Source organism: Equus quagga, chromosome 4 (genome assembly GCF_021613505.1).
Source record: "Equus quagga isolate Etosha38 chromosome 4, UCLA_HA_Equagga_1.0, whole genome shotgun sequence".
In the NCBI taxonomy this organism is placed as follows: Eukaryota; Metazoa; Chordata; class Mammalia; order Perissodactyla; family Equidae; genus Equus; species Equus quagga.
In genome coordinates, this window is record NC_060270.1 from 126566809 (window position 1) to 126583208 (window position 16400).

The 16400-nt window shown below is 40.7% G+C and overlaps 1 protein-coding gene across 1 annotated transcript in view; it reads left to right on the forward strand.

The window, feature by feature from the left end:
- Positions 1 to 2770: 2770 nt before the first annotated feature.
- The window catches only part of LOC124238077 (ankyrin and armadillo repeat-containing protein), a 66093-nt gene continuing 52463 nt past the window's right edge, over positions 2771 to 16400 (forward strand). Inside the window, exons 1-4 of the mRNA XM_046658588.1 lie at positions 2771 to 3035; positions 4849 to 5484; positions 13911 to 14348; positions 16145 to 16308. Coding sequence (XP_046514544.1) covers positions 4884 to 5484; positions 13911 to 14348; positions 16145 to 16308 — 1203 coding nt within the window. The 5' untranslated portion in view covers positions 2771 to 3035; positions 4849 to 4883. The remainder of the gene's footprint in view (positions 3036 to 4848; positions 5485 to 13910; positions 14349 to 16144; positions 16309 to 16400) is intronic.

Sequence of the window (16400 nt, forward strand, 5' to 3'; positions counted from 1 at the left end):
GGCCCTATTTAACAGATAAGAGAACTAAGGTTTAGAGAAATTATACAATTGGCTTTAGATTCACACTCCTGAGCAATAATACTTGGTGCTTCTATTACATCTCTTTAGGCAGCTCATTTGCCCACTCTGAGAACTTTTGAAGACTGTTTTAAACATTCTCCTGTCGCACAAATCTCCAGCCTCTTCTTCATTGCCCCATTCTCAGCTCTTGACATGGGCTTTTCACAGAGAGATCAGATTCGTCAGGCCAAGAACTGCCCCCACTTTCCAACACCAGAACTTCTAACTGACCTGTAGGTACCCCCAGCCTTTTCCCCCTTCTTGCCATTAGAAAGGGAAATGCGTCGATCCAGCCAACAAAACGCTGTGCCTCCACTTGTTCTCTGTATCCCAACCCTTCCTGCCTTTCAGGAACCTTATGATCTTCTCTCTCCAGTATCTTCAGCCTCCTCTCTGTAGAATCCTTCCTATCATCATCTAAAATGTTCTGGTCTATACCAATTTAAAATGCATGTCCCTGGTCCTACATCTTCTCTGCTTACCTCTCGCCTCCCATCCACACTCACCTCTCCACTTTTTCACTCTACTCCACTCCAACTTGACATCCACCCACGTTATTCAGTTGTGTCCACCATACCCAGGTCACTGGGATCTATCCCCAATTAGGGCTGACACCCTTTTTGGATCTGGACATAATCATAGTAGGAAAGGAATTTTAGGATACTGACAAGCCTGGCAAGACTTTCACATGCCCTGAATTTATTCCCCGGTAAATGTAATGTTCAAATCAGATTTAGATATTACCCGAATAACTCATCCCTCTACCTGAAGGCAAACAACTTCAAGTGTCTGTGTGATCCTGAGCACTAAATTGACATTGCTCATATCAGGAGCAGATAAACTAAGAGGTTTGCCCAGCACCATAGAGTTGAATATAACACTAGTTTTATAATAATAATATAGTTTAATTCTAAAAACAGCTATTATTTATATAGAGCTGACCATGTGCCCGGCACTATTCCGTGAGCTTTACATGTATTTAGTCAGTTGAACTCTAGGGTATCTGCTCCAGCAGGATACTCTCTCTGCGTGGTTTGTGTGTGTGTGTGTTTTTTTCAGTCCCCAGAGGGCCTGATTGTTTACAAGCTTCTGGCCATTCAATCCCATAAACTCTGGGATGAAGTTCTATGTTAATCCTTAAACAAAGGAACAATCTTGCCCAAGATTTGAGACACTTAGAACAAACCATCTGAGTACCAGAACAAAAACCTTTTAAGTAGAGGCATGTACACAGATTGTTTGTAAGGACAAACATGCAAATCTCTTAAAGAAGGCAGTGTCTTTTTGACATCCTTTGCCCTGGTACAGCAATCATAAATTTACTAATATTCAGTACCTCTATAGCAGGTAAAATAATGACATGGTTGGAGTAAGAGAAATTCTCCCCCCAAACAGTCACCAAAAACCTCCATGTTGCTAAATTCAGTGGAAAAGTTTCAGTTCTCACCTCCCTTGACCTAACAGCAGCATCCAAAGATGTTGGCCCTTCCCTTATTCGTGAGACACTTCTCTTGGCTTTTGAGACCAATCTTGGTTTTCCTCCTGCCTTCCTGACTGCTCACTCTGTCTTCTTTTTGGACACCACCCTCTCCATCTGACCTTTAAATATTAAATTTCTCAGGTCTCTATCCTGGGTTCTCGACTGTTCTCTGTTCTCTCTTGACTTCAGCCACTCCCCTGGCTTCAGTACCCTAAGCCTGCCCAAGTGTATACATCTAACCCAAGTTGCCATTCTTAGGCAGTCCTGTATATCTAAGGCATATCTGACACCCCTACTTGGTTTTCTCACAGGTACATCAAGGTCAACATGTCCACAGCTGAACTCTCACTCCTGCCATGACCCTCTGTTGCTCCTGACAGAAATTTGGGTGTCACCTAGACCACCACCTTTTTCAACCCTCCACCCCCATCTAACCTGTTACCAATAGGCCACCTCATTACTTCTCAAACCCATCCCCAGCTCTCCATCTCCACTGCCACCGCTCAGCCTGCACCTTGCCTCTACTGCCACCAGCCCACCATAAACTTTTAGAATAAAGTTCAAAACCATTAACCCAGCAGCCTGCATGAACTGGCCTTCACCTACCACTCCAGCCTAATTTTGTGCCCACATCTCTCTTGTTCTCTATCCAAGGTTTTCTTCACTTTCTCAAAAATTTCAACTTTCTTCTCAGCTCAGTTCATCACCTGTGGTTCCCTATCTCTGGAAAGCTACTTCAACTCTTCGCTTGGGTAGTTCTTTTTCATCTTCCAGGCTCAGCTTAAAAGATCACTTCCTCAGGGCGGCCTTTCCCGGTCCTTGGTCTTGGTTAGCTTTCCTTCATGTGCTGCCATTACATCTTACACCTATCATACTGTTTAAATATAGTCGTGTGATCATCTGTCTAATTGTCTGCCCTGTTGCCCAGGGTCTCCACCTCCTAGCACAGTGCCTGGCTCATAATAAGCGTTCCATACACGTTTGTTGAATGAAGCAATAATGATGGCGGCGGGATTCCAACTCAGGACTACCTCCCAGCCTGGCGCATTCGCCTCTGCCACTCCGTTTTTGTGTTTCCGCAGAGCCAAATCCTGAATGTAGAAAGAGAGCAGCACAGCGCAGGGAGCAGGAGGTGGGACTGAGTTCCCTGGGGAGGGAGGGAGGGGCATCTGTAGGGGAAGGTCTGAGCACAGGGGCCCCTTGGGGCGCGGCCCCGGGACCAATGACTTCGTCCCGCGCCCGGGCGGCGGTGGGTCGGGCCTGGCCGTGAGCCGCGGACGGCAAGGAGGCCTCCCCAGGCCCTCGCCTCAGGAAACCCCCGCTCGGACCTCCCCGCGGCGGCTCCCCGCCTCCTGCGCAGCGGGGCTCCTCACGGTGGGGTCCGGCCCAGCGAGAAGCCACTGGAGACGATTACTGTCCGCGGCCCCCAGGAATACTCCGGGGAGCAGCGTGGACGCAGCTTCCCTGTCCTAGACAAGAAAACAGTCGTTTCAAAGTAGGTTTCTTCCCTTTCCTTGTGCTTTCCCCTCTCCCGTGTCCGTGTGGGCACAGGTCTTGGACCTGAGTAGGGACAGACTTGGGTTGCTTCTGATTCTGAAGATGTGAAACCTTAGGCACGTTCTGCAGCCTTCTTAGTCCCCATCTCTGTGTCCATAAAGCGGGAATACCAACGCCTCTCTTTGAGCTGGGTTCTCAGAAAGTGCCTTGCTGAATTAGCAGCAGCGGCATCGCCTCTAACTTTTCAGAATTGCAAATTCTCTGGCCTTAACTCCAACCGATTGAATCAGAAACTCCAGGGTAGGGTCCAGCAATCTGTTTGAACAGGCCCCAGGTGATTTCATGCGAGCTAAATTTTGGGAGCTGCTGTATAAGGGGACAATTAAATGAAATAAATAAAATATTGTGTATAGAGAGCCAGGCAAATAGTCGATGCTCAATGAATAGTCGTTATAGTTATTGTTATTCCAGGAACAGGGAGGCATTCAGTTGCACAGAAATGGAAAGTTAAGCAGGCACTTCTTGTCCTTCCTTTTCTTTTAAGCAAGTCTTTTCTTGCTTAAAAAAACCCCTAAAAACAAAATAAACATGCAAAAAAGTCTCTCCAACAAAAAAGAATAGGTATGCAACAGTAGCTTCTCATATATAAACTTAAATTTCTTTTTGACATATTTCTTAGTATCTTTTGACTTCTGTTGAAAAGTAGGACATGATTAATGTTAACGACTTTACAGTTTTAATTGTTTTAAATCAAATTTCAACTTTCTTACGCTGCAATTAGTTTAAGATTGAAAAATGTAATAGAACTACATATGATCCCAGCAATTCCACTTCTGGGTATTTATCCTAAGAAAACAAAACCACTAACTTGAAAAGATGTATGCACCCCCATGTTCACTGAAGCATTGTTTGCAATAGCCAAGATATGGAAACAACCTAAGTGTCCGTCGATGGATGAATGGAGAAAGAAAATGTGGTGTACATTTACAATGGAATGTTACTTAGCCATAAAAAAGAATGAAATCTCGCCATATGCGACGATATGGACGGACCTTGAGGCATTATTCTAAATAAAATAAGTCAGACAGAGAAAGGCAAATACAGTATTACCTTAATATATAGGAATCTAAAAAAAAAAACCCAAGCTCATAGATACAGAGAACAGACAGGTGGTTGCCAGAGGCAGGGTTGGGGGTGGGCAAAATGAATGAAGGAAGTCAAGAGGTACAAACTTCCAGTTATAAATAAATGTCATGGGGATGCAATGTACAACATGGCAAGTATAGTTAATAATACTGTATTGCATATTTAAAAGTTGCTAAGAGAGTAAATCTTAAAGGTTCTCAGGGCTGCCGGGTGGCATAGTGGTTAAGTTTGTGGCTCCGCTTCGGTGGAGGTCATGGGGTTTGTGGGCTTGGAGTCCTGGCTTGGACCTACACACCGCTCATCAAGCCATGCTGTGGTGGCATCCCAGGTGCAAAGTGGAGGAAGACTGGCACAGTGGGGACAATCTTCCTCACCACAATTCTGTAACTATATATGATGATGGATGTTAACTAGACTCAGTGTGGTGATCATTTCAAAATATATACAAATTATCGAATCATTATGTTGTACACTTGAAACTAATGTTGTATGTCAATTATGCCTCAATAAAAAAAGTTAAAAAACAAAAAGTCTGAAAAATGTAATGGTTGACCATAAAAGAATTCATCTAATAAAGATGAAGGTACAGATTTATTTCTCGAGAGATCTAGCTTCATTACCATGGCAAATTTTATTGCTTGTCTTTTCCTTTTTTTTCATTGCAGAAACTTCAAAAAGGACACAATAGAATTAATTAGAAATGTTAAGATTGCCCAAGAAAGGATTACTTAGATTTGATCAAGTTCAAGATGAAGAAACCTACTTGGAAAATTTAACAGTACAGAGAAATGCTTCTGCTTTTTTTGAAAAATATGATCGGAGTGAAGTACAAGAATTGCTCACTACTGTACTAGTTAGCTGGTTGTCTGCCAAAGAAGATGTCCGCTCTCAGTTTGACGTCCCCTGTGGAATTATGACTCAAATGAATAATGTCGGCTTTTCCACTGCAATCCTGCTGACTCCTGTGGACCCCACCGCCCTCTTAGACTATAGAGAAGTCCATCAGATCATAAGGGAGTTGGCTGTTGGAATTTATTGCTTAAATCAAATTCCTTCAATCAGTTTAGAAGCTAATTATGATCAGAGTTCTTCTTGTCAATTACCTCCAGCTTATTATGATACCAGAATTGGGCAAATTCTGATCAATATTGACTACATGCTGAAAGCACTATGGCATGGAATATACATGCCCAAAGAAAAACGAGCCAGATTCTCTGAACTGTGGCGTACCATCATGGACATCGATCCAGATGGGAAGCCTCAAACAAACAGAGATATTTTTGCAGAGTTTAGTTCAGCAGGTAAGAGAGTTTGACACATTTTATTTTTATTAGAAGCCATTTTTTAAATTTAAAAGTAATTTATCTGGGCTCAGTTTTATGTATTTAGCTGCGTTTCTTAAAAGAGATCTTTTAAACTCCTAAGAATCTTTTCAATAAAATTTTAATTTTTTTCAGTGTCACCAAGAATTATATTTTAAGTCAAACATCTTGCCGCTTTCATCTTAATCTCCAGTTTCTGCAAAATGTATCAGATTCAAAATAACCTGATGGAGAGTTTTCAGTTTATATTTTTTGTCTTACAGGGCCTAGCTAGGAAAATCAGTAATAGAGCCAAGAGTAGAATTGGAGTGCAATGAGAAAAATCTCCAAACTTGAAAACAAAATGATTGCCAGATTGGTTAGCCGTGCACTTTGCCGTTTTTATAAACCTCAAATGTGACAGATATAAAAATTGAAGTTAAAGATAGACATGCATCAGCAACCCGAGCTTTGGTTTCCTGAATCTTTATTCCTGATTCACCTAACTTTAATTCCTCCCTCCTGAGGGCCACACTTCTCTAAAGCCTGTAAATAAGCAATAGATACCATTAAGTCCTGGTGCATCTCCTTCAGCATATGTAAATTTTTTATTGAAGCTTTTTTAAAAAAGAAATTTCCCATAGTTCCTTGCAGCAGGCCAAGTGGAATGGGGAGTGAAATGGGAAATGTGTGCCCCGGACAGTGTTTCCAACTGCTTTCATTAATAAAATATATCTAATCACTTTCTAAATAGATTTCCAGAGTTTGTGGGTACAGGCTTAAAAATAAGCCTCAATTCTGGTAAAAATATATTGGAATGTCACTTGACTGGAGGAGAGAGCATGGTGATAGATTTTATATAGATTTTATTGTATCTGAAACTGAAAAAGGATGACAGCTCATCCTTCAGGAGTAAAATGTCACCCCAATGGTTCCTTTCTTAGCTATTCTGAGAACAAATCTGTTTATTTGTGTAGTGCATGTAAATTGGCTGCACATTATGGTGTCGATATTCAAAAATATAATATTTTCAATCTTTATTGCACTTATTTTATATGTAATTTTAATACGGCAAGAAGCTTTTGCATAATCTTACTAAAGCAGAAAAGGATTAATATTCTCCCCTAATTAGCCAGATTTCCCTTAGCTAAATAGAGCTAATAGAAGCTTTTAATGTTAAATCAGGTGGAAATGAACCACATTTATCTGAAATGGACATATAATTGAGAAAATTATCTGAAAAAAAACTTTAGTTTGTCAACGTAAATCTGGTTACTAAAGAAAATACCTTGAAAACCAAAGTAGTTGTTTGTTACGTTCTCAATAAAAGGTAGAAGTATTATGATCATTTGAATATTTAATGCAGTTAATATGGTAAGTTAGTATCATGGAATTGTTTAATGGTTTTCTTTCCATATTTTTTTCTTCTCTGTCATTGATAGCTAAATCAAAAATTATATACACACATGTACATAATATATGTTTATAAAGAACTCTGGATTGATTTATTCATTTTACAAATATTCATTTAGCTTTTATTTGTTGCTGAGACACAAAAATAAGTCTGATGTTAAGAAAAAGTAAACAGTAATCTTAAGTGTAAGCTCCCTGAAAAAAGGGTCCTTACCTGCCTTGTTTATCCTGGTACATTTAGTGTCTAAAACAGTGCCTGACACATAGTAGGCATAAACAAATATTTATTAAATTGCATTAAATGAATTGAATTGAATTAATGAGTAATTACATGGAGCAGGGGTGTCACACATCTTGAGAGAGTTTCTACCATTACCGGTGGATCACGTTGGAGATTAAGTCTAGCATGCGTGTCCCAGAGGAACTTTGTAAACTGAGGGAGTAGCCCTCAGCAAGGGTATCACAGGTAGATAATACTCAAAGTTTTGACTGTCCCCAAGTGTCCAGTAAGGATGGTGTCTAGGTACAATGGCCGCAATTGGGTAGTCCTTCCCCCACCACCGCCTTCAGCACTGCGCACTGTTGAGCACTTCTGAATCTTGGTTAGGACCTGAACCACAAAAGCGTCTGTTTGCCAACTATGCCTTTTACTGTTTCTGTGGCTGGACTGCTGTGAAGTTCAAATGCCTGAGAATAAGATTTGCTTGGTGACAGTAACACAACTTGACTCACCTGCTTTGGGTTGGGTTTCTAGATGTGTTATTTCAGGTGGCCTAAGTGTAGCAGCAAGCAGTAGTCTCTTGAAAATGGTACCTCTATGTCTCAAAGAAAGTTTAGATAGCTAATAGCTCTCATTTTCATTCAGGGTAAAGTAATCAACTTCTGTTGAGAGCAGACTCTAAGAGTGGTGAGTTTAAGGTAGAAATTCTTCTCCTCTGGGAGAGAATTATTCAATCTGTGGTGTTGGTGGAATCAGCACTAATACCATCTGGCTAGGTCCAGAGTTATATAGGATTGGAGGGTCCCTGGCTTCTAAAACAGTACGGCTGAAACTGGAACCTCATAAATCCTCTCTTGTTCAGGACTTTGGGGGTGATTAGGGTGAAGAAATGCAGAATATTGCCATTAATATCTGGTGAATTCTACTAATGCCTGGTCTGGTAGTTCCCTCTTAAATGCCACTGACACTTTGGCATCATGTAGATGCATTTCTTGAAGAGAACATGGCATGGTCAAAGTCTTAAAGCATTCACCCAGAAATGCTATTATTGCTGTTAGTTTAGGACTTCCAAGGCTAGCTCAGGTCATGTAGATAAAATGTAGCTAAATTAAGAAGTCCTTTTAATGGTTGATAACCCTTCTATCCTGGAAGTTGTCCAGTAATCCATTTGCTTATCACTAGTAGATGGCAGGGAACATTGTACAAGCCAGGTGATGTCCTCATGTACTTGAATTGGCCAGGATGTCTCTGGAAAACTAAGTCTTGTGGTTTGCCCTTCCTGATCGGGATGATGGCAGGAGCTTTGTGAAGATCTGAGTTCCGTGGAGGTTAAGGATCAGCAGGAATGGATAGTGGTTTCCAACAATGTTAGAGCCTTGACAATCCCGACAAAAATTGGGTTTGCTTTTCTTCCTTTTTACAAAGATTACTTGGGACTCTCATTGGAGAGGAGGTGGGACAATGAACCATGATTCCAATCTGGCATGTGTCAAGCAAGGCCAGAGGTGACAGATTTGACTGGCAAAGAAACAAAGAGTTTTTTTTAGATTCAGATATCTAGGTGGAAATTTCCATTGTAGAAGTCAAATTCTGGAGAGTGATCAGGGTTAGAGGTACACATTGAGGAGCCTTTCACATATTAAGGTCACAAGATCCTTTGGATCATCCAGTGAGAGCATCAATAAAAACAAGAGACATGGCCATGGCAGGGGAGCACGTGTCCTGTTGTATAACTAAGGATAGAGGGCTCCTGCTTAGTTGATGACAAACTCACTTACATCAAGCAACTTCATGACCCACCATCTGGTCTATTGGTCCAAGCTGTCCATCATATCTGAGGCCATCCTCCATAAGAATTCCCTCACAGTGGTGCTCCTGGTTGAGGGGATCAGAGATGCATAGGAACATTCTAATCAAGATGTAGGTGGATGGGGCCGGCCAAGTGACACAGCAGTTAAGTTCGCACGTTCCACTTTGGCGGCCTGGGGCTCACCGGTTTGGATCCCGGGTGCAGACATGGCACCGCTTGGCAAGCCATGCTGTGGTAGGCATCCCACATATAAAAAGTAGAGGAAGATGGGCGTGGATGTTAGCTCAGGGCCAGTCTGCCTCAGCAAAAAGAGGAGGATTGGCAACAGTTAGCTCAGGGCTAATCTTCCAAAAAAAAAAAAAAAAAGATGTAGGGAGAGTGGGTGAGCACCCAGAAACTAGTGCTGTCTTCTTTCCATTGCCTACATTTTCAGGGTGATGTTTAAAATATTTAACCACCAGTGCAGCACGACAACAGAACAGACATCAGCCATAATGCTGAAACAGGGTCTCAGAGACCTCCTGCTTGTTATCTGTACCCTTTGCTGGATCATGGAGCTTTCTAGGCTATCCCAGGGTGGGGAGGCATTCAAAGAGCTCTGGGCTATAGCAGTTCAATTGACCAAGCAATGTGGAAGGCTTCAATATTTTAACAACCAGTGTGGCCATGTTGATACATATCAGATAAATATCAATCCTGGACATTTCTACTTAATTCTCCTTTCCTGGCTGGGAACCCACGTCTTGACTTTTGTGATTCAACCTCTAAAATATCTCAAAATCATCTGTTTTGGTTTGTCTCCACTGCAACACTCTGATACAGAACACTCTTTTCTCTAGCCTTACCCACTGCACCTGTCTTCTGACTGCTCTCTTTGCCTCACATCCTTTCACTGTATGTTAATGAAGCTGGAAATCTTTCCAGATCCACTCACTACACCACCGTGTGCCTTGGGACAAGTGTTGTGTGTGTTTACACCAAAGCACTTTGTGATATTGGCTGCTGGGCCATCAAAGATGAGCATCATACCAGGAGCAGAGACTTTCTTCTCCCTCCACTGCACTTTGGGAGTCTGCTGAAGAACCAGCAGCATCAGCATGCTTCAGGCACTGTAACAGTGGTATAGTGCAAACACTGGTAAATGACCAAGCAGCACACACACTAGACCTGTTAGAGCAGAAAACCCCAACAGAGGGAAAACTCACAGAGGTAGCAGCAGCAATAGGTACAGGTTCCCCATCATGCAACACACCTGGAGCATCACTGTGAAATTTTGCAGGGCCAAGCGCCCGACCCGGGGAAAGGGACTCAGGCCATGGAGCGTTTATGCTACATGATTAAGGAAACGCCAGGTCCAAGATGACAATGCAAGAGCAGTGTGTGTTATCCTAGGCTACCTCCCAAATTAGAGCCTGAACTGAGGACTTAAGTCAGGGTAGTTTATGGGAAATGACTCCAAGGAACAGGAGTGAGGGACAGGAAAAGTGACTAGACCAGGAGGGAACATCAATCCAGGGATGTACTGTTGAGCTTTCACCAGCTGGCCAATTGGGGTCCATTTTGCTTGGACTCTCTGAGGAGTCACATACAATAGACTTCAGAATTGTCAGCCAGAGGGATGGAAGAGGGGAGCCTGTAGCCAATGCCTCCTCTCCTCCGCTGTTCAAAGGTTGCATGGGGGTGAACTCCCTGGCACTTCAAGATTTGTTCGTGTATCAGAATGACTGGATGGGTTGCATCAGGAGTCCAACACAGCAGCGGCAGAGAAGCCCCAGGGGAAAATAAGGGCCATGTGGTGCATGAGAGGCAAGGTGCAGTCAGGTTATATCTGTGTGGAGCTGGCTGATTCATCAACAGCTAGAGTAAAAAATACGGTCTAAGAAGAAGTGAGGTAGGGAACAAAAGGTGTCTGATATACAGTGTGACTCTTGGAAACCTGGCTCCGGCTCTGTCCTCCCAGCTTAGTCCTTGTAGTTGCAGCTGTATGATGGCAGGCTAGCAGCAAGAGAGTCGCTATATAATTGTTCGTATTTGGGGAAACAGCACTTCCTCTCTTGGCAGAACTGGGAGACTGGATTTAAGTCTTGCAACTGACCATGTGATGGCCTTAAACACTGCTCCAGTGGATTTCCAAGGAACTTTGCAGGAGGCCAGCTCTTTTTCCGGGAGTGCCGACTACTGGGAATCAGTCTGGCCAAATTAAACTTTACCTCGCTGATAACTTTGCACTGTACAAAGCCAAAAGCAAACACAACTCTTCAAAAACAGTAGCAAAGGCAGTAGAGAACAGAGCACACTAAAAATCTGTTCATATCCAGTTTTCTGAGAGGAGATTTTAATTAGGGCAAGTCCCTTGATGTAAGTAATTCCTGGGTTCTTGGATTTGTTGCATGAAGTTTGGGGGATGAGAGAAAGAAGAAAAAGATATTTTTGTGGTAGCAAAATGGGGAAGGGGAACTTTTAGTTTAAATCCTAGAGAAAGATATGACCTTATTTAATACCACAAGCTGGTAAAGTGAAATGTTTATTTTTTATGCCCCTGTCCTTTACCTGAAATGCCCTTCTCCCTGCCATTCACCCACTCTTTCACATTCTTCCCCAGGTTATTGATAGTCATTTTCTGAGACTTGATTCAAAGACAGCCTCCTCTATTTTGTGCACACTATACCATTTTGTATTGAAATTATTGCCTTCACCTCTGTCTTCCTTATTAGACCCTAAGCTTCTCCTGGAAAGCACAGTAAAGTGTGTCTTTTTTATCTTTAAATTCTCAGCACCTTTTACGGAGCTTGGTACACAGTAAACTTTCAATACATGTACAAATTAAATTGTTAATAACAGATAGAATGTAAGAGAAAAGGAATTGTGGGAGACTCTGGTTTCTAGTTTTTGAGGAACTGATAGATAAATAGCACCATTAACTGTAATAGGGAATGAAAGAAAGTGGATTTTGGGGAGAGGAAAGATGAATTTAGTTTGGAAGTGCTTCTGTGACATTCAGGTAAAGATATTTATTAGGCATGGAGAAAGAATCTGGAGTTCAGGAGCAAAAGCAGGGCAGGAGATAAGACTAAAAGAAATTAGCATAGAGGTGGAAACAATGGAATCTTCTGTTTCCCTTCCCTCATCTTTCAAATTTAGTTATATCCAATTTTTGCTTAAATCTTTCCTCGTTTTTTACTTTATTATGACTTTGTACATCTTCCTAGCTGATTAGCATAAAGTGCTATGATCACACTTCCTTTCTTTAATAACTTTTTATTTCTCGTCACATGAACAATTGTGTCATTTTTAAAATTAACTTCGTTTTCCATCACTAACTCGGCCCCAAACTTTTGAACAGAAATACCGACCTCCTGTCAGTAAAGTGAACTCTCAGGAAGTGCACACAAACGTGTCTCTGGACACCTTCATCCTCCTGCTTCTGTCCGAACCCGCTGATTCTTCTCTAGGCACTTTCCTCTACTGCTCTCCAAATTCCATTCTCCCATTCCCCGCCCTCCCTCCTGCTCTCCCTTCCCCTGCTCCTTCTCCCTCCCTCTTCACTCCATTCTCAGTCTCTCCTCTGAGAGGCTTTCCCCACCTGCCTTCAGTCCTTGCTGTTTGTTCTCCTGTAGCAGTGAGGCAGGAGCAGGGCTTGCTGCCTAGCACGCCCTCACTGCAGGGTGATCAGGAAGAAACCTTACCTTTTCCGTCAGGAGCCCCTCCCCGCACACTATATCTGTAGGTCTTTTCTCTTAGACTGGTCTGTTTCCTCCAGTCTCCTGCCTGGAGGGAGGGCGAAGACTGTGGGACCAGAGGAGGAGAAGGGGCTGTGTGTCTCCCCATTCAGGACACAGATTCTCACTTAACCTGGTCGTCAGCACACGGCTTCACAGCCCTTTTAGTGAGGAAGGGAAGGAGCTGTACTATCTGGGAATCTCCTTAATCAGGACTTTGAACCAATCCTTTTTTTTTTTTTTTTTTTGCATTCCAACACTGTGACTTGTTCTTCAGAGGTTCCAATTTCTAAGCCTTTCTGCTATTCTTTGGTGAGAATTGATTTGCTGCCCATTGGTTCCCACCCACCCAAGCCAGAAAGTTTTAGAGGTATCAACAATGCTATGGCTTATATTTAGATTTTTTTTTAAGTCAGAAACATTCTAATTTCTTTATATTCTCGATAATTTAACTGGCTCTTTTGCAAAAGGGAGATGAATCATAGAGGCCATTTAAAAAATCCAAGAGTATGCTGGCTTTTTAAAAGAAGTAGATTTGAGGAAGAATGGAAGGGGCACATTGATGGATTATTTACACTTTAAGGCACCTATGTTACAAACAAACTCCACGTTTTCCACGAAGTCATATTTTATGATTCCAAGCAGTTTTCTCAAGTCTAGATTAAGGGTAACGTTGTAGATGTAACTATCTTTAGAAACACAATTTGACAACAAGAAAGTCCTTAATTTCGTCATAAATGGGAAGAAAATGTAACAGGAAATCTGTCATTTGTAATAGAGTAAAATTGTTTTGTTTCTTATGATTTCGTCATGCTTAGTGAGCAAGTAATTTCTTTGTTTATTGTATATGTTTAACTTCTATTATCAGCAAAAAGAAGAAATGTATAATACAGGGACTGAAAAAGCAAATTATGCTTTTAACTCAAGAAAGAAGCTGATTCTTTGCTTAAAGGAAGATCATATTTTCTTCTTCTTCCATGTTTTCCTTGATTAAAGATGGGACATGTGGAATTGTGGTTTTTTTCCTCCAAAGAAGGGAAATTTGTTTTCTTTTAATTCCACAAGCTTGCATGTTTCTTTACCCTGCTTTGTTACCACGCATCCATCTGCTTTTCATCTTTAACAATTATATTGCTGTCTCATTATTCCTTTACTGTCGTGTTAGGAGGAATTCAAGATGAAACTCTGTGTTCAATCTGCTATATTTACGTAGAAGCCAAATATGAAGTTTTCACTAGCTAAAATTTTTCTTTTTTATGTGAAGGTCTGATTGATATTACAAAGGATCCAGACTTTAATGGAATCTATGACGAAGACATGAATGCAGATCCGACATATAATCCCAACAGCCCTGAAGAAAAAGCTGTATTTATGAAATATGCTGAAAATATTTTGCTAAAGTTGACATTCAGTACCACACAAGTTCAACAATGTGAAAATGTTTTTATATTTGAAACAGCCTATTGGCTTACGAATGCTATAAAATATAATCAGGATTATCTTGATATTTGTACCTACCAGAGACTACAGCAGAGATTATATCTTCAAAAAAAGGTTATTCAAAAACACTTTGAGAAGAACAAAGAAATCAGAAGAGGGCTAGGATACCTAAAGTTAATATGTTTTCTGACTCCATTTCTACTGAGTTTAAAAAAGAAGATGAAAGTCCCATATTTAAATAGTCTGCTTCAGCCTTTTTCAGGTAAGAGTATCATCAAAATTCAAATTTAAAATATAGATATATGGGGCCGGCTTCGTGGCCCGAGTGGGTAAGTTCGCGCGCACCGTCCGCTGCGGCAGCCCAGGGTTCGGATCCTGGCCGCGGACATGGCACCGCTCGTCAGGCCACGTTGAGGCGGCGTCCCACATCCCACAACCAGAAGGACATGCATCTAAGATATACAACTGTGTACGGGGGGGGGGGGGGGGGAAAAAAACAGAAAAAAAAAAAAAAAAAGATTGGCAACAGTTGTTAGCCCAGGTGCCAATCTTAAAAAAAATAAAATAAAATATATATTAAATTTACACTTAAATTCAATTTTGTTTCCAGTATGCAGGTCTAACCATGTAACCTAGCTGTAGCCTGTTAGAAGGAAACAAACAAAATTTAATGTCTCCAAAGTAATTAAAAATACTTGGTATATGTACATAGTACTTGGTATATATTTATACCAATTATAAGGGCTGTTGAAAGACTTAAAACGAGTTCTGAGAAAATGAGAAACAGGCCATGTTGCTGGTGGGACAACATTGTGAATATATCATATCTCATCCAAATTACTCTTTAAATTCAATGCACTTCTACTCAAAACCTCTATCGTGTTTTTCATGAAAGTTTATAAATTGATTCTGAAATTAATATGAAGCACTAAAGGATCATATATGCTCTTACATTTCTGAAAAAGAGATGGAAACATATTTTAAAACTTTAGTAATGTATTGGCACTGTAATAAACAAATAGACTCATGTAAGTGAACAGAGAGCTGAAAGAGGACCATGTTTATATGGAATTTGGCACGAATGTAGTGCAAACTATTCCTTCCACTCAGATTAGCAAGCAATTTATATATTTTCTTTGGTGCCCAATGTAGGTTTATTATAGTGGGCTTTCTATTCAGATGGCAATTTTCAGTAGAAGTTTTGCAAATCATTTAATTAAATTTTGTATCATGAGAATACAGATGGTGAAGATTATCATCCATGTCTGTGAATTATTTAAGACTGGACTCACGACCATGCTTGTCCCACGTGCAGGTTGGGGGACAGCAGGTGTATGGAACTACCAGGGCCTTGCTTAAAAAGCACGTTAGGTATATGTGTAATGTTTTGTTACCTAAATTATTGAAGCAACTATGACTAAATGTTAATAGTTAATTCCAGATGGTGAGATTAGGAAGTTACATTATTCTTTGTAATTTTCTATACCTTTTATATTTCTCAAAATACAGTATATACTTTATATTGCTGAAACCACATTCTGCTAACAAGTCAAAATAATTGAACAAACCTAATCCTTACTGAGATTTTAGAAAATTAATTTTTTTAAATGTTATATGTGTGGTTTCATTACTTTTCAGAAAAATGGGCTGGTTATTTTTGTCATGTGAGAGATACCCCCCTATTTCTTTTTAATATCTCTTTTTACCTAAACTAGCCCGGGTGAGTTTTTGTTTATTTAACCAAGGATTCTTTAAGGCACAGTGTGTCAAATCTCTTCTGATAATCGAAGGTAAGATATTAATCTTGAGCTCACACATAAAAATCGGTAAGTAGCATGATGGTTTGACTATTTTGAAATGTTTGTACAATGAAACCTCAGAAAATGCTCAAAGCATTTTCTAATAGCATAAATAATTTTATAGACTGAAATTGCCCAGATTTTCATTTCGTGTGGATTTTTCCACTTTGTTTACGTGAGTGAGAATCTAGATCTCCAAAATATGATTGTTATGTGCTTTTTCCACTTTTTAAATAAAAGTTTGTTTTCATTTTTGGAGATGACAAGGTCAAGACAGAGCGAGAATTGCCTCCATTCATTTATGGACGAGATTTTAAATGCCAGAATTTTCACTACAAAGAGAATCAGTATTTTCATGTTCATGGAGGAATTGAATTTGATATCAGCACCCCTTCAATTGAGAATGCTTTGGAAGATTTTCAGGTTTAAATTATTGTTGTTCCTGGAATGTTTTGTCGTTTCACAACTCTTTTATCCTACTCTCCATCCAGAAAGAGTCTCTGGTGGTACAGGCA